Genomic DNA, 13,525 nt, shown 5'->3' with positions numbered 1-13,525 from the left:
CAAAATATCTGCAGTCAGAGCACCTCTGGAGGAGACAGGGGAGTGTGTGCAGGGAAGGCAGCTGTTACACTCTTTTTTTAAAAAAGTGCCATTTGCATTCTCCTGAGCCCTGAATTCCCAAAGTGGAGCTAACACTCCCACGCCTCTATGTTCAGAAAGCCAAATCCTGGTCCCACTGAAGTGAATGAGAATTCTGACACTGCTGTCAACAGGACCATGATTTGACCTAAAGAGCCGAAGCAGCAATATTCCAGCTACCCACTGGTTCATGCAAGAAGTGGGAGTGGCTCCTGGCACAATCCTTGCCCCTTGCTCATACATGCAGGGGAAGCTGGTCCTGGCAGCCCTGTGGTTTAAAAGGAAGCGTGACTGCAATGGATTTGACTTTGATTAAAAACTGGTGCTGTGGGACACTGAAAGCAGATCAAAAGTAACATTCTACTTGCATTTTTAACACTGCAAAGCTGGGTCACAGATTATCTTCTGGTGCAAGGAGACATCTTTGTCATTTAGCTTTTACTAAGAGCTGAATACAGTTTGAAGGCCTAATCCTGTAGTTCCTTATTCAGGCAAGATTTGCATGAATATCAGTAGAAGGTTTGCCCGATTAAGGACTGCAAGATTTTGCCCAAAGTCAATTGACATCATCTTAGGATCATTCACATACCATCAATGTGAGAGATGGGTATGCTGACACTATCCGAGTCTTGTTTAAACAAGCTGGCTTGGAGAACACTGGCTTCCTGGACAAGGTCTGCTGCTTTATCTGTGTATGGATAGGGGTTTGTCACCAACTTCATTAAAATCTGTGAACCAAGGATGAAAGATAAAAGTCAGTCATAGAACCACAAACAAGGAGGCTCATTGCAATTCTATATATAAAATGCTAGTTAGAGGGCTATTAAGTGAAACAAATGGAAGTGCCTGGGAATTTAACATCCAGAAAAAGTGAGCAGGAAAAGAAATGTTTTCTTTAAAAGATTACATTTTATTGGAATTAGTTAATTTTGTCTGGGATTTTCAAAGGAGCCTAAAGAATTGGATGCCTAATAACTGTAGTCTCTTTGGAAAATCCCACAATTTATTAGCAGCCTTTTCCCCTGTGCCAACACTACTCTGGTAAAAATATAGCCTATTGGAAGTCAATTCCCCCCAACCCTTTTCATCCACCCGTCGCCAACGACAACAGATATGAGTTCTGTGTAAAGGATTAAATCACTGCCTTTCTCAGAATTAATTCACAATCCTTTGAAAGGTTTTTCCTCAACCGCAGCAAAGTAATTATTTTCCCACTAATGTTACTCTTGACATTGTTTATCTAACTAATTTGAACAATTACCCTCTCCAAAAACTGAATCACTGCTTCTTTTTTGTCTTCTATTGTATTATCCAAGTGTTCCAGCCACAGTACAAGTTCCTTCCATGTGTGCTCAAATACTCCACTGTCACACAAAACCTATCCGGAAAAGCAGCATGTGAAAGAAAACAAACATTGCATATATATATATATATATATAGGTTTTTGTACAGCAGCTTTAATTTGTATTTATTTTATTAAAGACAGAGTAGCAGCAGAACAGAACAGAAACACTGAAACATCTCTCTTTTGACTAAAGTTTCTTATACATACAAAGGTTACTTTAGATCACCTGAGTTTCACAAAAGGGCCTTAAAGTGGGTGTAAATATTATTCACTCCCACTTTAAAGCCTCTTTACATTGCCAATGCTGTGTAAAGTGGCCTTGATATAAATGAGAATCAGGCCCCATGTCTTTATTCAGTAAAACTCCTAATGGGAATATAGTTTTACCAGTGAAAAGGTGCTTATTATCAGTATAGTTTTATTCCTAGAAATTATGGGTAACAAGATATAAGGACAAGGCCCTTTTACAACTGCATCCACGCTAGGGGGTTGTATTACTGTTACTAGATCAGTTGCAAGCCAAAATAGTTAAAGCAGTACAAAAACTGTGTAGATAAGTTCTAACTCCACTAAGTCAAAAAAGTTAAACCAGTGTTAAGTGAAATTTGTGATTAAAATAGCAGCACAGGTAATTGAGTAATAAACAAACTGAAGTTAAAAAAAGAGGACACAATTATACCAAAAAAATCAAGTAACAAGCTTCTATATAGTTATATGAGCTTTGTCTTTTGGAAAACATATACTAAAAGCAGCTCTCTTTCAGGGCTCAGTTTGTTCAGCTTTTACTCTGTGTGCGATAGTGGCAGATACAAAAATAGCATCTCTGATTACATGAATCTGACATGAAAATCATCATGAAAAATGATTCACTTTTAAATAATTAACTACTTCTGGCAGATTCTCAAAAAAGAACAGTACTTTCAGCCTTCATGAAAAGAGGCAGGAACAGAATGTAAAATATGAAAACACGCCTGCAATTTATATTCCATTATGTTGAAAAAATAAAGCAAAAAAGACTCATTAACATCTCTTTTTTTAAAAGAAGTTAAGAATTTTTAAAAGCCCATTGGAATGGATACAACTCTCCTGACCTCATTGCTTATGTCTCCCTTTCAAAGAAAATGGAATGAACTGAAAGAAAAAAGCGAATCAGGCAGCCCAAATCTCTGCTCAGCAACCAAGTATTCTACAAAAAAAAATACATGCGATTGCTTTTAAATTTAAATATGTTTGAGAACCAGGGGCTCACACAAGAGGACCTTACCCACCATCATTAAAGACTGCACATTTTGGAATCAGGCTTTGCCTATACAGCTGCCAAGAGTAATTGTAACAAAAATTCCACTGGGTCCCAAATTCCAGCTCTGATCCTGAACCCTGCAGCATCTATGGGAGTTTTGTCATTGTCTTCAGTGGGAGCTGGTTCCCTGTCTTTAGGCCTCTACAACATCTGTACTGAATCCCACTGGCCCAGAGATGGTGTTACCATGCAAACATTAAAATCCAGAGACCGCTGAACTCTGTGTAAAGACCCTCACTAGCTTCAATGGGCTTTAAAAGATTGTAGCTTAAGTCCTTAAAAATTCATCAGTGATCTGGCATCTTGCTTCGCTGATAGTGGCAGCCAATGCTGGTGCCATGATGATGCCAATGGTGGCAGGAGGTGCACACTGGTAGGTAACACTCATCGGCATCTCAGTGACTGACATGAACTATACAACAAAACTCCTTATGTAATCTCTCTGATAAAAGCAGTTGTTTACAGCTTTCAAATGCAATCTGTGATTAAATCTGATGATAGCAATCACATGTCTGGTTTAATTTTTAAAATTCGTATCATTTTGGTGTGTGAATGATGTTACAACTGGGTCCAAGTGGGCAAGCTGCTGGATCTGTGCAGAAATCACTAGTCGCTGGGGCTATCCATAAGCACAGTGATCCACCTGCATGGCCCTGACTGCAGAATCAGGGCCTAGGAACACATAGGACAGAGTTTTTTGATTTAGGCTCCTAAATCCACATTGAGGCATCTAACTAGAAGTGACCTGATTTTCAGAGGTGCCAAGCTCAGAGGTGCCATTGACTTCAATGGGATTTGTGGGAGCTCAGCACTTCTGAAAATTTGTGTTTGTTTTTTAAAGGGTAAATAATATTCACGACTACCCAGGTAAGATTGTGGCCCTTATGGACCTGTTTTAGGTGAGCAGAACAGGCTGGCTGTGAACCATGCTCCACACAGGAAGGAGTGCATAGTTACAGTCAAATTAAATGAGAGACTCTTAAAAACAAAGTGCTAAAAAAAACACAACATTAGCATGGTCAACATCAACACACTGTTGTACGTACAAACCATATAAATGTGTTTAGTTATTTAAGGCCAATAAAAACACTTACCCTGATGATCAATTGTTTTGTTGACGTTTTCAGTTGTGAATGGTTACTTGTTACAAACATTTTCATCAGTAAATAAAATACTGATCTTTCACCACGAACTTTCTCTGCTTCTGAGACATCCTAAAAGAAAATGGGTTTAAAAGTCCCCTTGTGTGATAACACTGGATGGGAATAAATTACAGTGACGCAGTAGGGTACCAAAAACTGTTTTACAGGCCAGCCCAGAAAAGCTAAGGCCAACTGGAAGTAGCATTATTTGAATGAATTCTGCAATTAGTGGGTGAGCTAGATGAGTTATAATAGCCTTTGAGGGGTGGAAGGAATATGTCTAACAGGACAACCATCTAATAGAAGTGTTTAAGTAGAGCAGCCTCTTCACTACACCCTTTAACTTTCACCAAACACCATCCCCAATAATCCTGATGTCATACTAATACTGACTTGGGAAAATACATCCACTTACACCAGGGCTGAATTTAGCCCCCAAAGAACAGGAAGTCAGTGTAATTCACATCTTTTCTGACAGGTGACAAATTACTGCAAATTGCACTACTTTACTGCTTACCCTATTTTTCTGACCAATTTGCACCCAATGTGCAAAATTCAAAGGCCCTTTACATCACTGCTGAATGTAGTTTTCTAACTTTTCCTTTAAGCATTTGCCTACACTAGTAGAATGCAAAACACTAGTAGGATTGCTGGTGAAACTGGCAAGAAGTAAATCTTTTTGGTCAGTTTCAAAACTTTCCTGCTCCCTCTTAAATCTCTTCCCTGTCCTCTATGGCTGTCTGAATATGATGGAGAAACTGCTATTATGGATGGTTCCAACCAGGACAGCCTTGAGTCACTTCTTTCCCCCTCTGCCAGCTCTCACAAGCTAGGTTCAACTCCTTTCTCCAGCCAGCTGTAGGAGGCTCTCTTCCTATATATGCCTATAGTGAATGAGAAGAGAGGAGAGTCTGTGTAAGCCTCTGCTTGCCATAAGTGAGGAGCCACCAAGGGTAAGATTCTTCTCCAGCAGGTGTTTAGAAGCAGCATCCTAGCATCATGCTCATCTCCTTGATTTGCAGCCACAATCTTTCCATGCCATGGTGTCCAACAGATTCCCACTCTTGCCTCTGGGAGCAGCAGATTCTAGGATGCACCTTCTAACCCTTCCTAGGAGAAGGAGGAATTTCTATTCCCACGGACAAAGGCCTTAGGCTGGGATTCTGCATATCTGATGTTGAGCCAATAAAGAGGTGCTCTTGCTGAATGAAAACAGACACTAAAATTATAGGATTGGCACTAAAGATGTGCAGCATCAGAGACAAAGACATGAGGGCAACTGTCAAAAGAAACCCATAAACACATCTGGGATTCTCCTACCTGTACTCTGAACCACGCAAATTTATTTGCAGGCAATTCCAGAGCCACCTTCAGTATGTAATGCTGTAGAACAGGAGGGATCTCCTCTCGGTGTCCTTTTTCAGTGACGATACCTGGGGTTGGAAAACAATGAGTAATTACTCAATGAGTAACAATGAGTAATTACTACTTTGCATTTCTAGAGGAACTTTCATCCAAGGACCTCAAAGCGCTTCCTAAACATGTAAGCAAGAAATTAATAGATTTTAAGGCCAAAAGGGACCATTATTAATATCGAATCTGACCTCCTGCATAACACAAGGAAGGCCCTCACCCAGTTCACACTTTAGAGATCACTACGCCCACCCTAGAAAACACAGTCACCTGTGATGATCATGCAGCAACTCCAAACTGTAGTTTTACATAGCAAGTGAAAAAGAAAACCGATGTGCTGTTCAGACTGCAGTGGGAAATTTAGCAAAGACCAGAATGTGGAATTTGACCTGGGTGCCAGGACTAATAACCATACTATTATAAAACATGCTGTGGGATATATAGTGACCACAGGTGAACTTTGGGCTTACACCTCACTAACAGTAGCTTTTTATCATTTGTTTGCAATAACTGTTATTTTTCACCTAAAGCAAAAAACAGACTCAGAAGGGATACTTTATATTCCTAAATTCAACAGAGATCTAATTCTACCCATATAATTCACAAAACCATTGGTTCACTGAGCACAGACATACTGGCAATATACTCCGCACTGTGGGAGCTGCCTCGTATTTTAACTCCACTCTGGTATCCAGCACTCCATAATTTCATTTTCTATTGGGTGAGCTCAGTGTTTTCTTTTCTTGTACTGTGTAATTTGTACATGGGACAGCATTTAAAAAAAAAAAAAAAAAAAAGATACCAGAACTAACAAAACTCCCAAGTTCTACCAGCAGCAAAACCAAACAATAAAATGGGATCAGCTGTTTAACATACAGATTGTTACAAAGAAAAACTTTACTGCTTGTCTTCAGTCTCAGGGGCAGAGTGCTCAATTCTGTGCAGGAAGATGGGAGATTTGTGACTAACTTTCAATGTATTTTGCTGCCACAAAATGTGTGGTACTAAAGTTTTATTCCTTGTATCACATTGTAACTAAACACAACACCAAAGTGTCATGGTCTTATCAAGATACATGTCCCTCCTTTTTTTTTTTTTTTTTTGAAAAATCAATCCATTATGATGCAAGAAGCACTGGGACGCACAGGACACATGATTTTATGAGCTACAGAATAAATTAACCACTGCAGTGCACTCTGATGGGAAGAGGGGAGAGGGAAAACCCATGCATTAGAACATAAGAACAGTCAGACCAATGGTTCATCTAGCCCAGTATCCTGTCGTCCGACAGTGGCCAATGCCAGGTACTTCAGAGGGAATGAACAGAGCAGGTAATCATCATGTGATCCATCCCATCGGCTATTCCTAGCCTCTGGCAAACAGCAATCCCTGCCTATCCTGGCTAATAGCCACTGATGGACCTATCCTCCATGAACTTATCTAGTTCTTTTTTTGAACCCAATTATAGTTTTGTCCTTCACAACATCATCTGGCAAGAAGTTTCACAGGTTGACTGTGTGTTGTGTGAAGAAATACTTCCTTTTGTTCATTTTAAACCTGCTGCCTATTAATTTAATTTGGTGACCCTTAGTTTGTGTGTTATGAGTAAAAAACACTTCCTTATTTACTTTCTCCACACCAGTCATGATTTTATAGACTCTATCATAGCCCCCCTTCGTCGTCTCTTTTTCCAAGCTGAAAAATCCCAGGCTTATTAATTTTTCCTCATATGGAAACTTTTCCATATCCCTAATCATTTTAATTGCCCTTTTCTGTACCTTTTGAGATGGGGCGATCAGATCTGCACACATTATTCAAATGCGGGCGTACCATGAATTTATAAAGAGCCAATACAATATTTTCTGTCTTATTATCTATCCCTTTCCTAATGATTCTGAATATTCTGTTAGCTTTTTTCACTGTCATTGCACATTGAGTGGATGTTTTCAGAGAACTATCCACGATGACTCCAACATCTCTTTCTTGAGTGGTAACAGCTGATTTAGACACTATCTCATCTGTTTATTTTAAAACTTTTGGTGCGCCTTCTCCTGACAAACTTTTAATTTATGTAACTCCTGCTCTTATATACCTTACAAGGGACTGCATATAGTATAGATAATTATTCTAGCTCTGTAGGGTACAGAAAATTTACCTACTTCTCTATTCAGTTTTGTTACACAAAGAAACATTCCTTGGGCAACTGTTACATAGGAGACAAACTAAAATCATCTCATATTACAGTTAATAATTCTCTTATTATGATCTTCCCACAGAAGCAACCCCATGTAGAATTCCATTCCTCTTCCCTCGTACTGCAGGAAGCATGATTGAAAAACACAACAGAAGAAGAAAGGGTTACTTTGACACCTTTCAGAAGAAGCCACTGCATTGGTAAGTGATTTTTTTAAATCTCTGATAAATTACTCTGTCCTTTTAAGAGGTTGCAATGTTGTTGCAAATATGAAGAGTTCTAAAATAATGTATTTAGGCTAAGATAATCAGAGGGCCCTGAGAGAGTCAGGCACCCACATCCAACTGAAAGTCACTGGGAGTTGGGCACTTCATTCCCTCCCAGCCTTAGATCCCTATAAATTCCAAATTTTTGCAAGTAAATTTTCTGTAAACAACTCCAAGAAGTACATTAGAAGATTATTTTTAAAATTTAAAAACAAGAGTGGATGTGAGAAAACAGAGATGGAATTTAAGAAAAATTCTTTTTCCTGTTGTGATGCTGGCAGACCAGTACCAGCTCTTGCCAAGTCTATAGGCATTAGCTGAGCACTGACAAATTCATAGCTAGAAACCAGACCAGTTCACCTGTATATTTAGCATTGTTCAAGACAGGTGTTAGACTTGTAAGTATGTGTTCAGTGTTTAGACACTATAAAATGCTTGTAAGTTGCTCCATGCATTAATCTTACTTGTAATGTCTGTATTCCATGCTATAAGGTAATATGAAAGTTTTGCTTTATAATTTTTAAAATGCCTGCTCTGAACTTGTGAGCCTTGGCAGAAGAGTGGTTCCCCCATCCACCAGTAAGGACTATCAAGGCCATTGTAGGACAGAAACTTTACTGATTGCCCCATCCACATATGAAGAAGTTACATGCATGAGCTCTCGTTCCATCAGTTTGAACTCTGGGGGAAGGGCATATAAAGATGCTCTCAAGAAGAAATGGTTCTCTCTTTGCTGTTTGGACTGTTACAAGGGCTAGAGCTAAGAAACAAAAGCAGAGATCCCCAGGGTCAACCTGGGTTAGCTCTAAAAGACATTCAGTGCACAGATTACTACATCTCTGTCACTTTTTGAAAACACAGACTGTAACTCATTTGTGCTTATAAGTTGCCTGCTTTAAACTGTAAATAACCCTCTCGTTTCTTTTTTCTAGTTAATAAATCCTTAGTTAGTTTATCATAGGACTGGCTACTAGCATTGTCTTTGGTGTGAATTCTAAGGTACAAGCTGACCTGGGGTAAGTGACTGGTCTCTTGGGACTGGGAGAAACCTAAATATTTTTGATTTAGGAGACCATTTATCACTAAATCCAGCTTACCTGGGTGGCAAGATAGACTGGAGTGTGCAAGGGGACTGCCTGTGACTCCATGGTAATACTCTTAAAATGATCCAGGAGTTCACATTTGTTACTGGGTTGGGGAAATCTAATTACAGGACATACCACCAGCTTAGGGTGTTTGCCCTGCTTTTCTGACAGTCTACCATGAGGCTGGCATTACCAGGCGTTAACCATTTCAGACAGTGACACACCTGTAACCGTTAATATTTATATAGTTTTAAAGTTAAGTCCTTGGGATTTTGTCATTTTACATTTGTTTGTGAAGTGCCATGCCCTGCACAAACAGCAAAAAAAAGGGTAATGTAATGGAGAGTCTAAAACAAGTTATTCTTTTGAGAACATTTCTATTCCTTTTACTAAGTAGAAAAGCAATCAACCACTCCTGCTAGAGACTTTTAATGCTTTCATTAGCCAATTGAAGAAAATTTAAATACCCTTAACATACCTTTTAGCAGTTTGCTGAAATCAAAGTTGCTCTGAGCTACCAAATGGGGAACAACTTTCTGACAAAGACATATGACCTGAAGTAACACAGCTTTCAGAAGAGTGGTCTCTGCATCATCTGAGTCTGAACAAAGATAAAGAATTAATATATTTAGAATTAGTTTATTTTTCCTTCAGACAAAGGAAACCCACAATCTTGCAACACTCTCACCCTGTGGTACTCAGACCGTGGCTCTCAAGCCACTAGTGGCGCTTTGATGTGTCTCTTGCAGCTCTTTGCAGCACATGATATTAAAATACTGTGTGATTTAATTATTAATCAATCTAAGTTATTAACCAATCAGGATGCTTTTATTCTGTTATTAACCAATTAAATTATGAACTTGCACTAAGTTATTAACTTCTTAGCTGTGAGAATAAAATATATATAAACAAAACATTTGCACTGTCATTCACACTACTGTGGCTTTTTTTGGGTAATGTTGTTTGCTAATTTGGCACCTGAACCATTGAGGTGTGAGTATCATTGCTCTAACCCAAATTGTGAATTATTATTTCTATCATTAGTAGCATCCACTATGAGCTAGGCTCTGTCCAGCTGACTAATAAAAAGAAGCAGAAGTGGATACAACAAAGTGATCTAGAATTACTTACACACACACACACACACTTTTCTGTTTTAATATTTATACTTTTAAATCTAAATTAGTTTATCAAATTCTTACATGGGGACCTGTCATTTTTAAATTTGCCTGTAAAGTGCCCCACACATATAAAGATACAACCTTTTCTCCTAAAAAACATACAATCTATGCCATTAATCAGTCCCTAAAGTTGAATGACAGAAAGAAATGGGAAAGCAAAAAAATCTAGTTAAACAAAATTGTTGCTTTTTGTCATTGACACTGGGTACACCAATGGATGCAGAATACATACTGGAAATTTATCAGTATTTATTTCAGCTAAGTTTTCTCTCTCCCCCGCTTTTGTTTTTTAAATAATAATCTCCAAATGTGAAGCCTTAGGCTTGGTCTACACTTGCTGCAAAATTTGGCGGCAGTTGACAGGAGATACGCAAGCTACATAGAGTAGCTAATAGAGTAGCATAGAGTAGCATAGAGGACAGGAGATACGCATAGAGCATAGTAGCATAGTAGCATAGAGCATAGAAGCATAGTAGCATAGAGCATAGTAGCATAGAGCATAGAGCATAGAGCATAGTAGCATAGAGGACAGGAGATACGCAAGCTACATAGAGTAGCTAATAGAGTAGCATAGAGTAGCATAGAGCATTCTAATTAGCATGGCATCCCCACTACACTGTGCCAACAGGAAATTCCCTCCCGTCGACGAGCGTTACTCTTTTTGCCAGGGTGGAATTATTGAGTCGACATCCAGATCGATTGAGCGGGTCTCCACTTCTGCTCAATCGATCCCAAAGAATCGATCCTGCGGCATAGAATTTGCCGCCATCAGTGTGCACCTAGCCTTAGAAGAAGGAAACCACTGAGTGTCTCTAAGATGTGCAGCAGCTACAACAGAAACAGTGTCACTCTTGTACAGCTGCAGCCATCCACTTACAAGCAAAAGGCATTTCAGCAGCCTAAACTATTTTTCTGGTTTATTGATAGCTTAACAAACATGATCTGAGGCTGAATAAACAGCTGCTAGTGGAAATAAATACAGAGTAAAGATAGCCAAACAATTCTTTACAACTTTTTTTTTCCCTGATGGCCAGTGTTTCCCACAGTGTGGAACATCCCCCACTCAATAAGCAGGTGTGAAAGACTAGATGGGAAGATGATGACAGACCTCTCAAGTGTTCTCCACACTTTCAGCTTGCAATTTAAAGCAAATGAAATCTCTAGCTGTTATGGCTGCAAAAAAAAAAGCCTTGAAAACATGATCTGAGAGTAACTGATGCAACCAAGCCAGTCTGAGTTTGCAGAGAGCCTGAAACAACTGCTCTTTAGGTATGAACTGCCCTGTTTGTTTCAATAGGTGCTAAATCAGAGGCCAATCATGATACCTTAAGTGTCAATATTATTAACTATTTCGTTGCTCACAAAACTCGTATGAAAGGAGAAAAAGTATAGTACTGTGAAGAGCTACACAAGTTTCTCACAGCATGGGACGTGCCACCTTAGGAGAACACAAAGTCAGAGTAGGTACACAGAAGACATATAGACCAGTGATTCTCAGCCAGGGGTGTGTGTATCCTTGGGGGTATGCAGAAGTCTTCCGGGGGTACATAAACTCATCTAGATATTTGCCTAGTTTTACAGCAGGCTACATAAAAAGCACTAGCGAAGTCAGTACAAACTACCATTTCATATAGACAGTGACTTGTTTTATACTGTTCTCGCTATATGCTGAAATGTAAGTACAATATTTATATTCCAATCATTTTATTTTATAATTATGTGGTAAAAATGAGAAAGTAAGCAATTTTTCAGTTACAGTGTGCTGTGATACTTTTGTATTTTTACATCTGATTTTGTAAGCAAGTAGTTTTAAGTGAGGTGAAACTTGGGGGTAAGCAAGACAAATCAGACTCTTGAAAGGGGGCAGTAGTCTGGAAAACTTAAGAATCACTGATGTAGGCCATTATCAATACTTGACTGGGCTGTAGGGGACACAACTGGTTTCATTTTCCTGCAGAGGGACTCAGTTTTCAAAAATGTTGGAAACAGCTGTAGACAATGGGCCTGTGCTTGTCTGATTAATATGCCAAAGGACCAAAATGACCAAATACCAAGGATAAAATCTGTGTTCCAATTAAATAGTGCAAAATTTCCATTGACTTCAATGGCGGCCAGGATTCACCACAACTGTTTACATACATACAAACAGGATGCCTACAAATATTTTCCTACCGTGCTGTTCATCGGTTTCTTTGATCGCAATCATTTCCTCGACAGTGGAAATGGTGTCTTCCCTTCTCTCTCCATCATGCTGTTCTCGCTCTGGTTTTAGAAGTGACTGCCAGACCGCCACTATGCTGTTCATGTCTGGTAAAAGCTAAAGGCAAAATATACATGAGAGAAAAAAAATCAACAGCTCTTCAGTGCTGGACAATGCTGTAATGATGCAAATATTCCTAACACATTGACAAGGAGAATTGCTTATACGATGCAATTTGAATACAAACCAAAATCAGATTTTTGTTTTCAGCTCTGCAAAACATAAGCATATGAAATAAGAGCACCGTATTAAAAACAGATATGAAAAGTTACCAAGTGCTCAGCACTTTTTGGCTGTCTGGATTTCCAAGTAATGAACGTTTGCAAACCCAGGGCCAGTTTCTGCTATAGATTACCTAAGTGTAAATCTGGATAAACTCCACTGACTACAATTTACTTACAATGAGAGCAGAACTTGGCCCCAAATTATTAAAAAGCTGCTCTTAATTTTAATAGTTTTCCTCAGTTCTAGCATACCAGCTGCTAATGTTATGAATTCAACTTAGAACAGAATTTTATTTGCATTTCCACTGATTAGATTTATTAGCTACCGTGCTGTACTACAGCACTGGTTATTAACACTTAATAAAAATGTCTATAAAAATACCTAGGGACTTTTATCTGCTTAGATCCCAGGATACAATAAATCAGGGAAAGCGTACTCTAAGTGCACTGAAGCAGTTATCTGCTACAAATGTATAATTCTAGGCCCTTGCTGTTTTTTAAAAATCTTCTTTTATTTTGTACCTTGCTAAGGGCTTCTCTGTACAGTTGTACAAATTCCTGCATCATCAATGGAGTGTAGATTTCTGATTTTTGCCATATTTCCTCATTCAAACAGTGCTCAATATTTTTCAGGGCTCTTCTCAAAATAGTTGACATAAGGGACAAGGTGGTGTGTTTCACTGTTTTGCTGGGTAACTAAAAGAAAGAGAATCTGAATTAACAATAAAGTTACAGTGCTTCTTCCTTATCCACTATATTCAAACTATTTATTTTGGAGTTTATGTTCAAAATTGTAAACAAGAAAATATTTTCTTTAAAAGTGGGTTGTTAGAGAGAAACTGCATTCAGATTGCATGTGGTACAAGAAAGAACACTGGCCAGTGAGTATTTGCAGGGCTGTGTCTTACAAGAAGTTAATGGAAGCAACAGTCAATGGGACTTAAACACGTTTAAATGCTTTCTTGAATTGGAGCCATTATTTGGAACATTCAACATAAAATCTGATAATTAATTGAGTTTAAAAATTACTTGGATGA

At 38.7% G+C, this 13,525-nt stretch overlaps 1 protein-coding gene across 2 annotated transcripts in view; it reads right to left on the bottom strand.

Annotated features, from left to right (window-relative positions):
* Positions 1–13,525, bottom strand: part of URB1 (URB1 ribosome biogenesis homolog) — an 85,012-nt gene that overhangs the window by 51,453 nt on the left and 20,034 nt on the right. For both annotated transcript variants that reach the window (XR_010923152.1, XM_067565610.1), the window contains exons 11-17: positions 13,011–13,184; positions 12,177–12,321; positions 9,302–9,424; positions 5,186–5,298; positions 3,818–3,937; positions 1,340–1,456; positions 668–806 (exon numbers count right to left, since the gene is read on the bottom strand). Coding sequence is in view for 1 of the 2 variants with exons in the window: in XM_067565610.1 (XP_067421711.1) it covers positions 668–806; positions 1,340–1,456; positions 3,818–3,937; positions 5,186–5,298; positions 9,302–9,424; positions 12,177–12,321; positions 13,011–13,184 (931 nt within the window). In the remaining variant the exon portion in view is untranslated. The remainder of the gene's footprint in view (positions 1–667; positions 807–1,339; positions 1,457–3,817; positions 3,938–5,185; positions 5,299–9,301; positions 9,425–12,176; positions 12,322–13,010; positions 13,185–13,525) is intronic.

The sequence above is a fragment of the Emydura macquarii genome, unplaced genomic scaffold (genome assembly GCF_026122565.2).
Source record: "Emydura macquarii macquarii isolate MOO-44397 ecotype Brisbane River unplaced genomic scaffold, CSIRO-AGI_Emac_v2 contig_2681, whole genome shotgun sequence".
NCBI classification, from domain to species: Eukaryota; Metazoa; Chordata; order Testudines; family Chelidae; genus Emydura; species Emydura macquarii.
The sequence above is the reverse complement of the archived record's forward strand: the minus strand, read 5'-3'. Positions and strand labels throughout refer to the sequence as shown.